Source organism: Cebidichthys violaceus, unplaced genomic scaffold, assembly GCF_023349555.1.
Source record: "Cebidichthys violaceus isolate CVI_PGR_0920_01 unplaced genomic scaffold, fCebVio1.0.p SCAF_3, whole genome shotgun sequence".
In the NCBI taxonomy this organism is placed as follows: domain Eukaryota; kingdom Metazoa; phylum Chordata; class Actinopteri; order Perciformes; family Stichaeidae; genus Cebidichthys; species Cebidichthys violaceus.
The window spans coordinates 7776730-7792967 of NW_027176483.1; the positions used below are offsets into that span (position 1 = coordinate 7776730).

At 38.3% G+C, this 16238-nt stretch overlaps 2 protein-coding genes across 2 annotated transcripts; both read right to left on the reverse strand.

Annotated features, from left to right (window-relative positions):
- Positions 1 to 542: 542 nt before the first annotated feature.
- Positions 543 to 5211, reverse strand: LOC137881613 (sulfide:quinone oxidoreductase, mitochondrial-like). Its single transcript, XM_068723624.1, has 10 exons — positions 5034 to 5211; positions 4146 to 4344; positions 3763 to 3933; positions 3583 to 3636; positions 2970 to 3164; positions 2662 to 2871; positions 2342 to 2525; positions 1355 to 1422; positions 1087 to 1265; positions 543 to 994 (listed from the first exon to the last, which is right to left on the reverse strand). The coding sequence occupies exons 2-10, from the start codon at positions 4341 to 4343 to the stop codon at positions 937 to 939; spliced, it is 1317 nt and encodes a 438-aa protein (XP_068579725.1). The 5' UTR covers position 4344; positions 5034 to 5211; the 3' UTR covers positions 543 to 936.
- A 65-nt stretch (positions 5212 to 5276) lies between these two features.
- On the reverse strand, positions 5277 to 12433 carry LOC137881612 (sulfide:quinone oxidoreductase, mitochondrial-like). The gene is made up of 10 exons (XM_068723623.1): positions 12244 to 12433; positions 11572 to 11770; positions 11183 to 11353; positions 11003 to 11056; positions 10401 to 10595; positions 10093 to 10302; positions 9773 to 9956; positions 7728 to 7795; positions 7460 to 7638; positions 5277 to 7367 (listed from the first exon to the last, which is right to left on the reverse strand). Exons 2-10 carry the CDS (start codon positions 11767 to 11769, stop codon positions 7310 to 7312), a joined length of 1317 nt encoding a protein of 438 aa, XP_068579724.1. The 5' UTR covers position 11770; positions 12244 to 12433; the 3' UTR covers positions 5277 to 7309.
- Between the last annotated feature and the right edge of the window lie 3805 nt (positions 12434 to 16238).

Below are 16238 nucleotides of genomic sequence, written 5' to 3' on the forward strand. Positions count from 1 at the left end.
GAAGAAACAGACTGATGTTTAGCAGTTTTTTGCAGCTATTGTTTCAACTTTAAAGTGTTTGAGAATGACACTGGATCACAAACTTGCTGTTAGCTTTACTCAGTTCAGTGAGATGCAGCTCAGAGAGCCCTTGTAGGAGAGATACCTGCACAGTGACAATGATGAACTATGTTGTTAAAAAATAAAACGGGGAATACAAACAAGCAAACACTGTTGGTGGGACAGGTGATCTGAATTGTATGTCTTTTTATGGTAGATGGCCTTGGATCAAGTCCTGGCTGTCCAAACTGTGAACCAGCAATGAAGAGCCTTTGAAACACGCTGTGCATTCAGCTGCATGAGCAAGACAACTTAATTCAAACAAATTCCCAAGCAAGTTTCAGGTTTTGTTTTGTACACAGCAATTATGACTAAGCCCTTCAAAAAATTTAAACAGTATACAGAAATCACAGCAAAACTAAATCAAATATAACATTAAATATTTCAGTAAAACTGTTTGATGTAAAATAACATGCAACAAGGTGGAAACTATTCAGAGTATATTTTCTCAGCAAATTTTAGGTTTTAATTATCACCGTAATTTATACACAGTCATTTTATGATTAAAGAGCAATGAATACAACAATGAATTAAGCACCGACCAAGATGATATAACTACCAAGATGTTTATAACTCAGTTAAGCACTCATAGAAAAACAATGCACAAAACTCTATTTCCAGCATGAATGTTTAAGTGTAAGAAAAGCACCTTGTAATGGTCAAGCATCCCCAAAGACAATCACTGGTATAAAATGTTTGGTAGCACAAATGATTAACAAAAAAATACATTTTGCATTTAAGCTGGAGAATGTCAAGACCTGCATTTTACAATTATTTATTTACAAAATAAATTGAAATAAATTGAAAAGTTTAGGGATTATCACTGACAGTGAGGTTTCATTTCATTCCAAGATGAAGGAGTTTTCTGTATGGTCCTGGTCCACCCCACAGGCCCCTGATGCAAGACAAATACAGAACATTAATAAAATGTGGAATGATTAATTACTACCAACTGTTAACATGCTATTTAATTGACTTTATACATACCGCAGAAGCCCATGCCAATAGAGGTGAGGCATCACATCAGCTTTCATGTGGTACATAAGTCTTCTTTCTTTGGCTTGGTTGATGGGAAATGTTTCCAGCGGTTGTCCATTGTAGTCAAACTCTGCAAGAATCACTGTGTTGTAGCTTGTAACCAAGGGACACGAGGTGTAGCCATCATACTGTAAACAAGGAGGTTACTGATTATGTATTTGCATAATTTTCAAAACTCAAAGAGATGAATCAAGATTGATGTTTATTCGTCACTTACTATCTTATCTGGCTTCTCATTTTTCAGTACTTTGCTGATGGTTCTGTTCAAGATAGCAGTCTGTGCAGCTGAGAACGAGAAAAGAAATAGTAAACTTTTATAATACATGTGTAAGTTCTCTTTTTTACCACTAAAGATGTGACCCAAATCCATCCTACATACTAATTATGTACAGTGTGTACTACAAACTGTCATAGTACACTGTTTTAGCAGATAGTATAAGAAAAATAAACATACCTAACCTCTTTATACTAACAGGACATGACACATTATGTGCAATGTTTACAGACATGCTAGCGTAATAGTAATACACAGAAATAAGGAAAATTGTTGGATCGATAAAAAAAATAGAGGCAACATCAGGTGCCTACTAGTGGGACATACCATTTAAAGTTTGACATTTGGTGGTGTGAAATAAAATGCAATGTTTTTACCATCCACACATATTCATTAGCCACTTATCATGCAAGATGGCGGTGGGCTGGAGCCCTTCCTGGTACACACTGGGCAAGAGGCAGGGAGGGCACACATTGAACAGGCCACCAGCTTATCACTGAGCTGACAGACACTCACATCCAGGAACAATTTAGAGTTTCCAATTCACCTAACAGGCAAGTCTATGGACTGTGGATCCGGAGGAAAACAGGGAGACCATGCAAACGTAACATCAGCGTCGTACCACAACGTTTGGGGCTTCATACATTCAATGGGCCTTCATAGATTAGCTTTCACCTAATCAAAAGTGTATCCTCTGTATGGAAGCCACCATGTTGTCACAATGTTATCAGACTTGACATCATCCCGATGACACGTAATCCGTTATTACCAAACCCTGTGTGCAATACACTTACTGAGGAAAGAACTCTCTTCAAATTACAAAAAAGCACAGGAAGTTAACAATAAATGTAAGTGTATGAACTGTAAGCATCAATAGAGTGCATTCCAGAGTTGCGTTGGTGCAATGTTGAAACTAATTTACTAACTTACCGACAGCCGCAGCCGTTCTGACTGTGGGCAGGTTGGTACAGTCTCCAATCCCAAACACGTTTGGATATCTCTTATGTTGGAGGTTGTCTTTGTTGACATCCAACCAGCCAGTCTCATCTGCCAGAGGACTGCCTTTAATCACCAAATTGGGTCCCATTGGTGGTGTGACATGAAGCATTTCATACTAATAAAGAAAAACAAACATAAAAGGCACAACAGACAAAACCTTTTTAAGGATTTAAAGAGGAAGGAATGACATAGCACATAGTAGTAATACTGTATATGTAAAAGCTACTGTTGAGGGACAGTAACACAGTTACCTCAAGCACTTTGGTTTCGCCTGGTTTGTCAAGATTTTCAAACACAGCTTCTTGCTTTTCTGCCCGGACTTCAATCAGGTTTTGCCTCAGGTTCACTTGTAGGTCTCGTTGTTTCACAATGTCCCACAATGAGTCTGCATATTTCTTGATCCCAAAGAGTACAGGTAGCGACGTATTGTATATGACATTGGCTTTTGCCCTTTTTCTTGTCTTGGATAGAAACATAAAAACATCTTCCTTTACTTTGGAGAACCACACTTGAGTTTCAAAATGTCCTAAATTATCATTACATTCAGAAATGTAAGTACTTTTCTGAGATAGGCATCTGCTAGGTACATAATCTTCTGTGGAGCTCCAGCGCATTTCACAGGAGTGTTTGGGAAAGTGAACACAGCGTTGCCCTCTTTGAAGTCCTGCAGTGCTTTCCACGTTTTCTCCACAGTTTGGACCGAGTAGTTTGACCCAATCTTTGGATGTTCAAATCCTTCAGGCAGTCCTTTGATCTACACACAAGAAGAGTGTAAATTTCCTGGAATATAATTCTTTAAAATTAGATTAAATGGACCTTTATTAATCTAGAGGAAATATCTTGTGCCAGAAATTGATCAAAAATTACAAGAGGAAAAAACAAGAGGAAAAATATAAACATATATCAACAATAAATTAATAAATAAAAAGTGCATAAGAGGTTATACTAACACCAGTACAAAATAGAATAGCAAGTATAAGATACATTTAGTAAAATAAGTAAAAGACAATAGAAAAGTAAAACATGTGCATGATATTAAGAGTAATATTGGCAATGATATTGGAAAACATAATACAAAGTTATATTACACATGATATATGGAAACTAATATTGCCCAATGTTGACAAAGTAATATTGCACAGGATATGGGAATGAACAAAGCATTACCACACCTTCTCAAAATGGAGTTGTAAACCAAGAGCCACAATCAAATACTCGTAGGAGATCTGCAATGTGAAAGAAAGTCCAAGTAGGGCAAGATGCACATAGATCATAATCATTTAAAATGACAGTAAATGACACATGATTCAATATGAACACTGTAAGACAACAGTTCCCGAAAGCAAACATACTTCATTCCCGTCGTCTGTGAGGACAGTATTTGTGTCTGGGTTTATTTCCTGAACTGTAGATTTCACCCACTTCACTCCAGAGGGCATAACACTCGCAGTAGAACGACCTGATGAGGTTACGGTTTTTGCACCGGCACCAACCAGGGTCCAAATTGGCTGATAGTAGTGCATCTGTAGAAACAGAAAAGCTGTATGACACACTGGGAAAATACTCTCGTTTCTAAAAATGCAAACAGGAATTCACAGCTGGCTGAATGAAAGTCATCACATTTCATAATCTGTGGTTTGAGTTGTCTTCTAGTGATACACAAAGTGAGGTAAGGCAAATAATGATAAGGATGTTTATTATTATTATAATAATCATATTCCACCGGAATCCTCACCTCACTGGGCTCCACAACAGCCACATTCTCAGCTCCCATCATCCTCTTCATTCTTGCACTCATTGAAATGCCTCCACTTCCTCCTCCGACAACAAGCATTTTATAGTGCAGTTTGTCAGAGGCACGGCTGCTCGTGTGAAAATGAGAGATGGCAATGCCTGTGGAGTGGCACTGCCTCAGACAACGCAGTGCAGCCATTCTGTGTGAGAAACAACAACAAGGCATTGTTGTGGTTGGCAATAAACTCAGTTATGATGTCTCAGACTCAACTGTACAAATCTGTCAACAACCTGCACTTGTGTGATAGATAGATAGATAGATAGATAGATAGATAGATAGATAGATAGATAGATAGATAGATAGATACTTTATTAATCCCACAAGGGGACATTTTTTTGCTACAGCAGTATTTATGGTACAGGTAAAGCAATACAAAAAAACAGTACAAAATATTAAATATAAAAATGAAAATGCACAGTATATACACAATAAAGATAACAGAGTAAAAATATTAAATATAAAAATGCACAATATACTGTATACATTGAAATATAACAAAATTAACTAACTAAACAATAGTGCAAATATTTAACCAAACAAAACAAGCAAACAGTGTAACGGAGTTATAGTCTTGTGAATGATTTGGCCAGAGGTGATTTATTATAAAGTTGTATTGCAGTGGGCAGGAATGATCTCCTGTATCTGTCCTTGTGACAGCGGAGCTGGATCAATCTGTTGGAGAAAGTGCTCCGCTGTCCCCGCAGTAGGTGGTGAAGAGGGTGATCCGGGTTATCCAATATGGATAATAGTTACTTCGGTGTCCTCCTGTCCACCACCTTTTCCAGAGTGTCCAGTTTGCAGCCAACGATAGAGCCGGCCTTGCCATACCTTGAACAGCACTACAGCTCACCGCCCGTTGAACAGTCGGTCTGACCGGTAATTTAGACAAAATCCGGGAGAATTAAATTCGACCTGCCTCGACTCTGTACAGACCGCAGGACTTTCACTGATGTGTGACGAGTCACACGATGTGAACTTTAGCCCACCCTTCGAGGGGACGGACGAAATGCGGTTGAAGTTCAGAACGTTAGTCCCACCTCCTCCATCATTCGACCAATCAAAAGTCTCATCTGTCAGTAGCCTCGTTTATTGTTACTTAACAATTACACATGTACAATGTCACACATTGTCACTAAGAAATGGCAAAATACAGACATTTAAACTAACATGCCAGGGGGGCAACTGCAGAGAATAAAAGATATACAGAGTAAAAGCATAAAAAAACCTAAATAACTAATATAAAGGGAAAAAGCAGACACTAAGGCACAAACTTTGATTGTGTAATTACAAACATACATCACAGGCAATGCATGCCATTACTGTTCGTATGGCCTTTTTGTTAGAACAGCATTTCGTTTTTTATTTCAAACACTTTGTAAAAATCACAAAAACTAATCAATAAATGTATGATATATGCCCTTTTCCTAACATTTTCTGTCATAGCTAAATAATCCAACTATAATATGTTCACAGAAGGCAAAATAGTTGTGTAAAAAAAAAAATTAAAAAAAAAAAAAAATCGCTAATACATTGACACATTTTCCCATAACTTTTTAGAGTATTATGTTGTTCCTTCTGTACACATGACATCTATTGCATTCCATCCTGAGAGAGGAATGAATCCCTCCTCTGTTGCTCTGCTTAAGGTTTCTTCCTTTTTTTCTCCCTGTTAAAACCTCTTGGAGCCGAGCGCCCCCGCCGGTGGGGGCGGAGCATGCATCCAAAAATGAATCCACTCATAACGTGCATTCATCAGTAACGAATATAATGATGCCGCACACCTGCTCAAACTGCAGCTCCTGCGCTACAAAGTCATCTCAGCTGTTTGTACACACTCCTAACACAACATATGACAAAGCTACGTATAATACCAAGTAACACAATCGATATAGCGCCACCTAGGCAGTCCCACTCGCCACATTTATGCCAATAACGTTTTGAAAAATGAATTCAATGCCAACACCCGTTAGCTCCGGAGATCGCTAGCGACCAGACGATCGCAGCCATTTTTTCACGTTCCGCAACGACACAGCCTCGCAGTTTTACTTACAAAACAAAGCCATCGTCATAATCCGCATAATCGATCACATCATAAACCAGCTCCTTACTTTGAGATGTTCTGCAGCAAAAAAAAAAAATGAATCCGTTCATGTATAGTATCTATCTGCGCAGCTCATTATACGCCTCAGCAAATCGGATTTGAGAAATTTAACACTCGGGTAGTTTTTATTTTATGATTGGCTAACGGATTCTGTCATTCAAAGTCACGTTAGGGTGTTTCAACAGAGCAGGCTGTGACAAGTCTATGGAACGTTCATTGGGTCAAATTGGCCTTTCGCACAGGCTTTAAGGCTCTGGAGGTTAAAAAAAAAACTGGAATTCAGATGATAAAATCCCATGGATGACAAACATTAACAGTCTCGGAGAAGATCCAGGCTCTCAAAATGATGCCAAACTGCTGCATATGGATACATTGAACACTATTAGTGATAAAAGAAGTGAAATATATAATTATATAGTATATAAAATTACAATGAAACAGCTGGAACAAAATTACATTTGGTTGACCTCATTTGACCTCTCTGTACTAGATCAAGATGTACTAGATAAAGCTTCACTTTATCAAAGTAAAAATTTGTTTAGAGACCCTCAACATATAGTTCTATGATCTGGGAGAGCTGGAAAGCTCGGATCTACATGATTTCTAATAAAGAAATATCCTGAAATTGCTTTTTTTTTCCCCATTCGAAAATTAGAATTTTCAATTTGTGCTGTGTTACATCTTAATCTACTCTTAACCCGTAACATATATACTGATATTTACATATATCAACACATCTCACAAGCGTTAGGGTTATTTTACTACCAAAAGTATTAAAATAGCCCTTACAGTTGCAACGCTACACTCATTATTGTATGGGTATGCTATTTTCGAGCTAAGGGCCTAAAAATCGGTCTAGGCTCCAAGAGGTTAAAGGGTCCTGTGACAGAGGATGTCGTATGTGTACAGATTGCAAATTTGTGATTTTGGGCCATACAAAATAAATTGAATTGAAAAGTGTAGGGATGATCATTGATAGTGATGCTTCATTCATTTTCATTTTTCATTTCATTCCAAGATGAAGGAGTTTTCTGTATGGTCCTGGTCCACCCCACAGGCCCCTGATGCAAGACAAATGCAGAACATTAATAAAATGTGGAATGATTAATTACTACCAACTGTTAACATGCTATTTAATTGACTTTATACATACCGCAGAAGCCCATGCCAATAGAGGTGAGGCATCACATCAGCTTTCATGTGGTACATAAGTCTTCTTTCTTTGGCTTGGTTGATGGGAAATGTTTCCAGCGGTTGTCCATTGTAGTCAAACTCTGCAAGAATCACTGTGTTGTAGCTTGTAACCAAGGGACACGAGGTGTAGCCATCATACTGTAAACAAGGAGGTTACTGATTATGTATTTGCATAATTTTCTAAATTCAAAGAGATGAATCAAGATTGATGTTTATGCGTCACTTACTATCTTATCTGGCTTCTCATTTTTCAGTACTTTGCTGATGGTTCTGTTCAAGATAGCAGTCTGTGCAGCTGAGAACGAGAAAAGAAATAGTAAACTTTTATAATACATGTGTAAGTTCTCTTTTTTATCACTAAAGATGTGACCCAAATCCATATTATGTTGCAAGATGTCGGTGGGCTGGAGCCCTTCCTGGCACACATTGAACAGGCCACCAGCTTATCACTGAGCTGACAGACACTCACATCCAGGTACAATTTAGAGTTTCCAATTCACCTAACAGGCAAGTCTATGGACTGTGGATCCGGAGGAAAACAGGGAGACCATGCAAACGTAACATCAGCGGCGTACCACAACGTTTGGGGCTTCATACATTCAATGGGCCTTCATCAACGCCTGTACAGAAAGTCCCCAGTAGATTTGAGCCTAAGATTTTCTTACTGCGAGGCAACAGTGCTAACCACTAAAGCAACACGTTGCCCTGTCATGCTTTCACCTAATCAAAAGTGTATCCTCTGTATGTAAGCCACAATGCTGTCAGACTTGGGTTGCATTCGATGCAATTACTGTAAAATTGGTGTACAACTTCCCTTGAATTGAGAGGCAAAGTACATTTAGTTTACAGCTTGACTACAGCATCTTTATATTTTAATCAGGAGAAGTCTGTGATTGCAACATGTCCTAATGTCGGATTAGATAGCGGTTTGATTTTAGAAAGGTGCTAACACTCAGCCACTAGAGGTCTCACTCTCCCCCCTGTTCCATTGCATTCACTTCACAACAAGTGGTTGCCAGTTCTGGAAAGGATGTACATGAGAGTGTGCATCTTTACTTATAGCACAGCTATGTTGTGCATCCGGGGTTTGACAGGATTGTCATTTACTGAACCGTCAAATTCAGCCATTTATTTGTTTTTTAACTGACAACTTGATCGCTGACGACACAGAGAGACTAATTATACTATTGGCACACAATCCTTGTTAGAAGCGACAACCAAATGTCAAATATCTTCCCCAGAGGGGATCATGAATGTCTGTGCCATATGTCACAGCTGTCCTTCAATAACTAACTGCTTGGATGTCTGAGGCAGTTGTTGCTCATTTGGTGTTTACTATCTATTTTTAGATACATTTCATGACACAGATACTTTAAATCCTGACTAATTTAAAACAGTATATGGTACCATTTTGAACCCATGAAATACAGACTTTTATATATTTGGAAAGAAAAGCATTGATGTGCATCATCACAGTACAGTCATACCATTTAGTTTACAGTTTAATAAATACGTTCAAGAGTGTAGTACCTCTTTAAACTAAATGCTTTACTGCCATTAAATTGCAGTTGGATACAAAGTGATAAGTACTAATTGATTTACAACCCGATATCATAATCATTGATGTGAATTTGCCAGAAACTTCCCATCATTTAAGAGTTAACAAACAAGAAATGACACAAACACAGGACATTTGAATTTAGCTAGGCACAGAGAGTTACTTTGGTAAATCAAATGTGCAATCAGGGTTGGGTCAGATTACTTTGAAATGTCGGCAGTTATTGAATACAAATTACATTGTTTTTGAATTAGTAACAATCCATTGGATTACGAAAGGAATGTAAACTAATCTGAATACATTTGGATTACTGTAATATCAAATTTGGAGTTCCACAAATATATTTTTTCCTCTCTAAATGTCTCAAAACATTTTCAATGCAAGTAAAATGCATTTTGCATAGTAAGCATTTACAGTTGGTCAGAACAAACCGTTACAAAACACTAGTAAAATGTGTGTATTCCACGACATGTGGGATGCGGTTTCTTTGGTGTTTATTTCCTGTAATATGATTGCATAATCCCGATGACATGTAATCCGTTATTACAAAACCCTGTGTGCAATACACTTACTGAGGAAAGAACTCTCTTCTAATTACAGAAAATCACAAGCAGTTAACAATAAATGTAAGTGCATGAACTGTAAGCATCAATAGAGTGCATTCCAGAGTTGCGTTGCTGCAATGTTGAAACTAAGGACACAAAAATCACTTACCGACAGCAGCACCCGTTTTGGCTGTGGGCAGGTTGGTACAGTCTCCAATCCCAAACACGTTTGGATATCTCTTATGTTGGAGGTTGTCTTTGTTGACATCCAACCAGCCAGTCTCATCTGCCAGAGGACTGCCTTTAATCACCAAATTGGGTCCCATTGGTGGTGTGACATGAAGCATTTCATACTAATAAAGAAAAACAAACATAAAAGGCACAACAGACAAAACCTTTTTAAGGATTTAAAGAGGAAGGAATGACATAGCACATAGTAGTAATACTGTATATGTAAAAGCTACTGTTGAGGGACAGTAACACAGTTACCTCAAGCACTTTGGTTTCGCCTGGTTTGTCAAGATTTTCAAACACAGCTTCTTGCTTTTCTGCCCGGACTTCAATCAGGTTTTGCCTCAGGTTCACTTGTAGGTCTCGTTGTTTCACAATGTCCCACAATGAGTCTGCATATTTCTTGATCCCAAAGAGTACAGGTAGCGACGTATTGTATATGACATTGGCTTTTGCCCTTTTTCCTGTCTTGGATAGAAACATAAAAACATCTTCCTTTACTTTGGAGAACCACACTTGAGTTTCAAAATGTCCTAAATTATCATTACATTCAGAAATGTAAGTACTTTTCTGAGATAGGCATCTGCTAGGTACATAATCTTCTGTGGAGCTCCAGCGCATTTCACAGGAGTGTTTGGGAAAGTGAACACAGCGTTGCCCTCTTTGAAGTCCTGCAGTGCTTTCCACGTTTTCCCCACAGTTTGGACCGAGTAGTTTGACCCAATCTTTGGATGTTCAAATCCTTCAGGCAGTCCTTTGATCTACACACAAGAAGAGTGTAAGTTTCCTGGAATATAATTCTTTAACATTTGATTAAATGGACTTTTATTAATCTAGAGGAAATATCTTGTGCCAGAAATTGATCAAAAATTACAAGAGGAAAAAACAAGAGGAAAAATATAAACATATATCAACAATAAATTAATAAATAAAAAGTGCATAAGAGGTTATACTAACACCAGTACAAAATAGAATAGCAAGTATAAGATACATTTAGTAAAATAAGTAAAAGACAATAGAAAAGTAAAGCATGTGCATGATATTAAGAGTAATATTGGAAAAACATAATACAAAGTTATATTACACATGATATATGGAAACTAATATTGCCCAATGTTGACAAAGTAATATTGCACAGGATATGGGAATGAACAAAGCATTACCACACCTTCTCAAAATGGAGTTGTAAACCAAGAGCCACAATCAAATACTCGTAGGAGATCTGCAATGTGAAAGAAAGTCCAAGTAGGGCAAGATGCACATAGATCATAATCATTTAAAATGACAGTAAATGACACATGATTCAATATGAACACTGTAAGACAACAGTTCCCGAAAGCAAACATACTTCATTCCCGTCGTCTGTGAGGACAGTATTTGTGTCTGGGTTTATTTCCTGAACTGTAGATTTCACCCACTTCACTCCAGAGGGCATAACACTCGCAGTAGAACGACCTGATGAGGTTACGGTTTTTGCACCGGCACCAACCAGGGTCCAAATTGGCTGATAGTAGTGCATCTGTAGAAACAGAAAAGCTGTATGACACACTGGGAAAATACTCTCGTTTCTAAAAATGCAAACAGGAATTCACAGCTGGCTGAATGAAAGTCATCACATTTCATAATCTGTGGTTTGAGTTGTCTTCTAGTGATACACAAAGTGAGGTAAGGCAAATAATGATAAGGATGTTTATTATTATTATTATTATAATAATCATATTCCACCGGAATCCTCACCTCACTGGGCTCCACAACAGCCACATTCTCAGCTCCCATCATCCTCTTCATTCTTGCACTCATTGAAATGCCTCCACTTCCTCCTCCGACAACAAGCATTTTATAGTGCAGTTTGTCAGAGGCACGGCTGCTCGTGTGAAAATGAGAGATGGCAATGCCTGTGGAGTGGCACTGCCTCAGACAACGCAGTGCAGCCATTCTGTGTGAGAAACAACAACAAGGCATTGTTGTGGTTGGCAATAAACTCAGTTATGATGTCTCAGACTCTGTCAACAACCCACACTTCCTGCTTTGGCTGCTCCAAATTTACAATTTGACTATCAGAAGGTAGAAAGGAACTAGTTTCGCGTTTTAGAGAAATGAGTAGTGTAAATAACCTAAGTGCGGATGTGTGGGGATTAGATTAGACATGTCGTGTCGTGTCGTGTCCTGACATGCACTGAAGACAACAAGATCATGGATTTGATAGTAGCTTCACCGCCCATAGCTAATGCAAAAGGGACCATCCCAGATAAATGAGATGACAAAACACAGACACCAGAATATCTTCTTTATTAAGGTAACTTTATCTGACACGTTGCAGAATAAAAGTTTGCATAATAAGAGCACTGCTGCTGCTGCGTCACTGAGCCACTGCAATGTCGATAGAGACAGGACTTGTGTGATATTTACCTTGAACAGCGCTACAGCTCACCGCCCGTTGAACAGTCGGTCTGACCGGTAATTTAGACAAACTCCGGGTGAATTAAATCCGACCTTCCGCGACTCTGTACAGACCGCAGAACCTTCACAGATGCATGAAGAGTCACACGATGTGAACTCTAAACCACCCTCCGAGGGGACGTGCGAAATGCTGTTGAAGTTCAGAACGTTCGTCCCGCCTCCTCCATCATTCGACCAATCAAATGTCTGAACAGTCTCACCTGGCAGCGTTCACACTCGCAGCGTCATTTTTAGGAAAGTCGGTAACATGATGCTGTCATTTTGACTGCCGCTGTGACGGGCGTGACCCGCAGCAAGTTATACTTAAGCTGGCCTCAACCTTTATTAAGCACTGCAATGACGCGGAAAAGTGTTAACCAATCACGTGTTGTTGTTTTACAATTGTTCCGTTTCATCCCAAAAAGTGCACTTAACCAGAACATCCTCACATTTATATGTACATTTGCAATATTGTTGAATACCAGTTATAGATCTTTGAACAGAGGGTGATTTTATTCAAATTACTTTTAAGAAAAGGAACAGTAGCAAGACTGGGATAGTAATGGATCCAGATATTTAAATATAGCAGTCTAGAGCTGACTTGCAGTAAGTGCTTTAACTTAAAAAATAATGAATTTATTGCTGGGTGTTACAATCATATCAGAAATTCTATTGACGCAAAGCTAACATGAGTGGGAGTAATGGACACAATGTGCTTGTTTTAATGGAAAATTACTTGCTGACCCACTTTGAGAATCACTGATCTATACTAGCCTACTACTAAATAGCAACAGGGCCGAGAATAGGCCATTCAAATGTTGACCAATTCTGCTAAAAACTTTGAGAGCCGGTCAAAATTACTCTGCTATCTTATAATCTTCATGTGTGGTGTCGCCCTATAGTTTACATTATCAAACTGAACACTGCAGTGACTCACTATCACCTCTCAAGCTACAAGTGGTATTACAAGACATTACGCTGTAACCTCTTCACTTTTTGTGTATAATGTTACTTCATAACAAGCCAGACCAACAACAGTGTGTAAGCCAGACCTTACACAGTGCACCTTTAAACTTCATAACAAAATAAACTTCAACTAGTAGTTGCTTCCCTTTGTCCGCAAGAGGATTATGGTCACTGAGTTTTTATTATAGAATTCTGACTTTAAACTCAGGACTCAGACAAACATTTTTCACGTGTGGCCCTGATTCTCTCAGCTAGTAGTGAAACAGACATCAAGCAACCATTCAGTGATTGCGAATGTCAGATTTTCCAGCTTTACATTAATGCAGCAAACTGGACTATAGGCATCAATCTAATTATTACATATAGCCATAGTGTCTTGATAGTTGTATATGATTAGGTCTCCAATGTAAAAAAATGTTAACTGTCACAGTTTCCGCACACATACTGTAATGCAGAGTAATTGGAGAATGAGCCTTTGTGCAATAATGAATAGACAGTCATGGCCTTTGGAACAGTTTAATGTGTTTGTTACGAGAACATCAGGTGGTTTTATGTTCCTGCAGGCTCAGCCGCACCCTCTGCACACATGTTTATGTAATAAACAGTAAAGAAACTAGTTCTGTTTTTAGAAAAGAATGCACAAGTTATATTCTAAATTGGTGCTTAAAGTAGAGGCTCCTATTTACAATATACTCAGGCGTTACACTTAAAAGATTACAGTTCGAGATAGTTCCACATTTAGAAATTAATCTTATTTTACATAGTATGCATAGCTTGTAGTTTTTAACATTTGTTTTGTTATTTTGAAAGTGTGATTGCTGTAGTCAAAAACAGTTGAATGGCAGCACCTGCAGACAGAGATCTGGATGTGTGTTTCCACGTTGTTATCTGGTTTACCATATGGTGTCATCTAACAGAGAAGACTGTGCAGCTGTTAAAATGAGAATACTATAGGGAGGAGCCCAATGGCAATTTAGTTTACAGTTTTTTGAAGAATTACCTCGTATAAATATGAGTGGAGTCTCGTTCTTCATGCCTGTTGTATTGTGGGACCAAACTGATATGGTGAGGCTGAAGGACAGATCAACTGAACTGCTCTCTCTCCTCGATAAAACATTGATATTATTCAAAGCTCCATGAAGGAATTTAAGTATAGTGGTGCCAGTAAAGGTATATTTGACTGGGTGTTTTCTAGAAACAAAATCCATGGTTCATAACAAGTCTTCATCAATTCATTTCATTTTATACCAGAAATGACAAAATAAAAAGACTTTATATGAACCAAATGATCTTAATACAACACTGTTTAATATGAGATTGAGAGAGCATTTAGACAGTGGAGTTGGTTAAGATAAGATGTATAAGAAAATAGATCAATTCATACAATTATATAAATAAATAGAAAGAAGAAACAAAAAACAACTAATTTCCTATTCAATCACTCATTTGTATTATTGTAATTCCTAAACACACATGTACAACTTGTTATAGCATTTGAGGGTTTTAACCTCAGATGACTTCTCACTATTATTTCCCACAGTGAATCAGCACATTTGTGATGTCTTACATTAATCTTTGTCCTTATCTCCCATCTTAAGTTTGGAATTCACCAAGTGTTTGCAGGAATAACAATCTACCTCTAGCTCACCCGGTCAAGCGTGGCCTTGCGTTGCTATGTGTCTTCCTCTGAGTCTGAAGCATGACAAAAGAAAGATAAGTTCCTTTGTAAGAAGTTATCATTTGAAGAGTTCTCATCCTTTGAATATGTGTCGTTTAAATTGACAAGTATAGTTACATACAGTCCCCCAATATACTCACCACATTTCCTTGAGGATTTTACAGCGACGCCTTCAATTACCTGCACTGAATTTGACTATTTAGTCATTACAGGGCATTTCATTGTAGATAATCTTTTGTGGATGCGTCTTATGTGTGCAGGTGGATTGGCAGCAGGAGAGCAATTGAGTGCCACGCCCACCCACCCACACATGCCTACACACAAACACAAACACACACACACAGAGAGAGAGAGAGAGAGAGAGAGAGAGAGAGAGAGAGAGAGAGAGAGAGAGAGAGAGAGAGAGAGAGAGAGAGAGAGAGTACAAACAGTGGACCAAACAAAAAGCACAAGTGGGGTAACACACAACAAATGACACAGAGAGACACAGCCTGATCATGATACTCGGTGGTGGAGAAGTACTCAGTTGTATACTTAAGTGAATCTAGCAATACCACTGTGTAAAAAATACTCTGTTACAAGTAAAAGTCCTGCATTCACAATTACTTAAGTACAAAAGTATCAGCATCAAATTATACCTAAAGTACAAAAAGTAAAAGTAGCCTAGAAACGACCATTTCAGAATAAAAATGAATACAAATGTTATATTGAACTATGCATTAATATAACACTTTACTTTATACTTTATCAAGTAAATGTAGTGGAGTCAAAATTACTATATTCCCTCTGAAATGTACAGTGCAAGCATGTAGCCAATTTAAATGTTTCCACAGCTCATAATTTTTGCATCATCAAGTGGTCTGATTTTTAATTGTTTGTGAAGGAATCAGTTGGGATATGTTTTTCATATGGAGAGAGAGAGAGAGAGAGAGAGAGAGAGAGAGAGGCTTATTGCGGCCAGCACACACGCGCGCGCGCACACACACACACACACACACACACACACACACACACACACACACACACATCATGTCCGTTTCCAGCCTCAGCTCCATGTCGCCGCTCTCGGTATGTGATCATCAGTTGGCTGATTTCTCTCGGAATATCGTTGTTGCTTATTGTTGCCTGCCTGCAGACATTTTCACAGCCTGCATCGTCAACTGTCTTCTTCTTCTTCTTCTTCTTCTTCTTCTTCTTCTTCTTCTTCTTCTTCTTCTTCTTCTTCTTTTCCCCGCAGCTGAACAGGCTTTGTTGTCTCGAGTACATCCATGTCTATTCGTTTTTGTATTCGAAAGTAGGATAACAGCGTTTAAGTGGATAC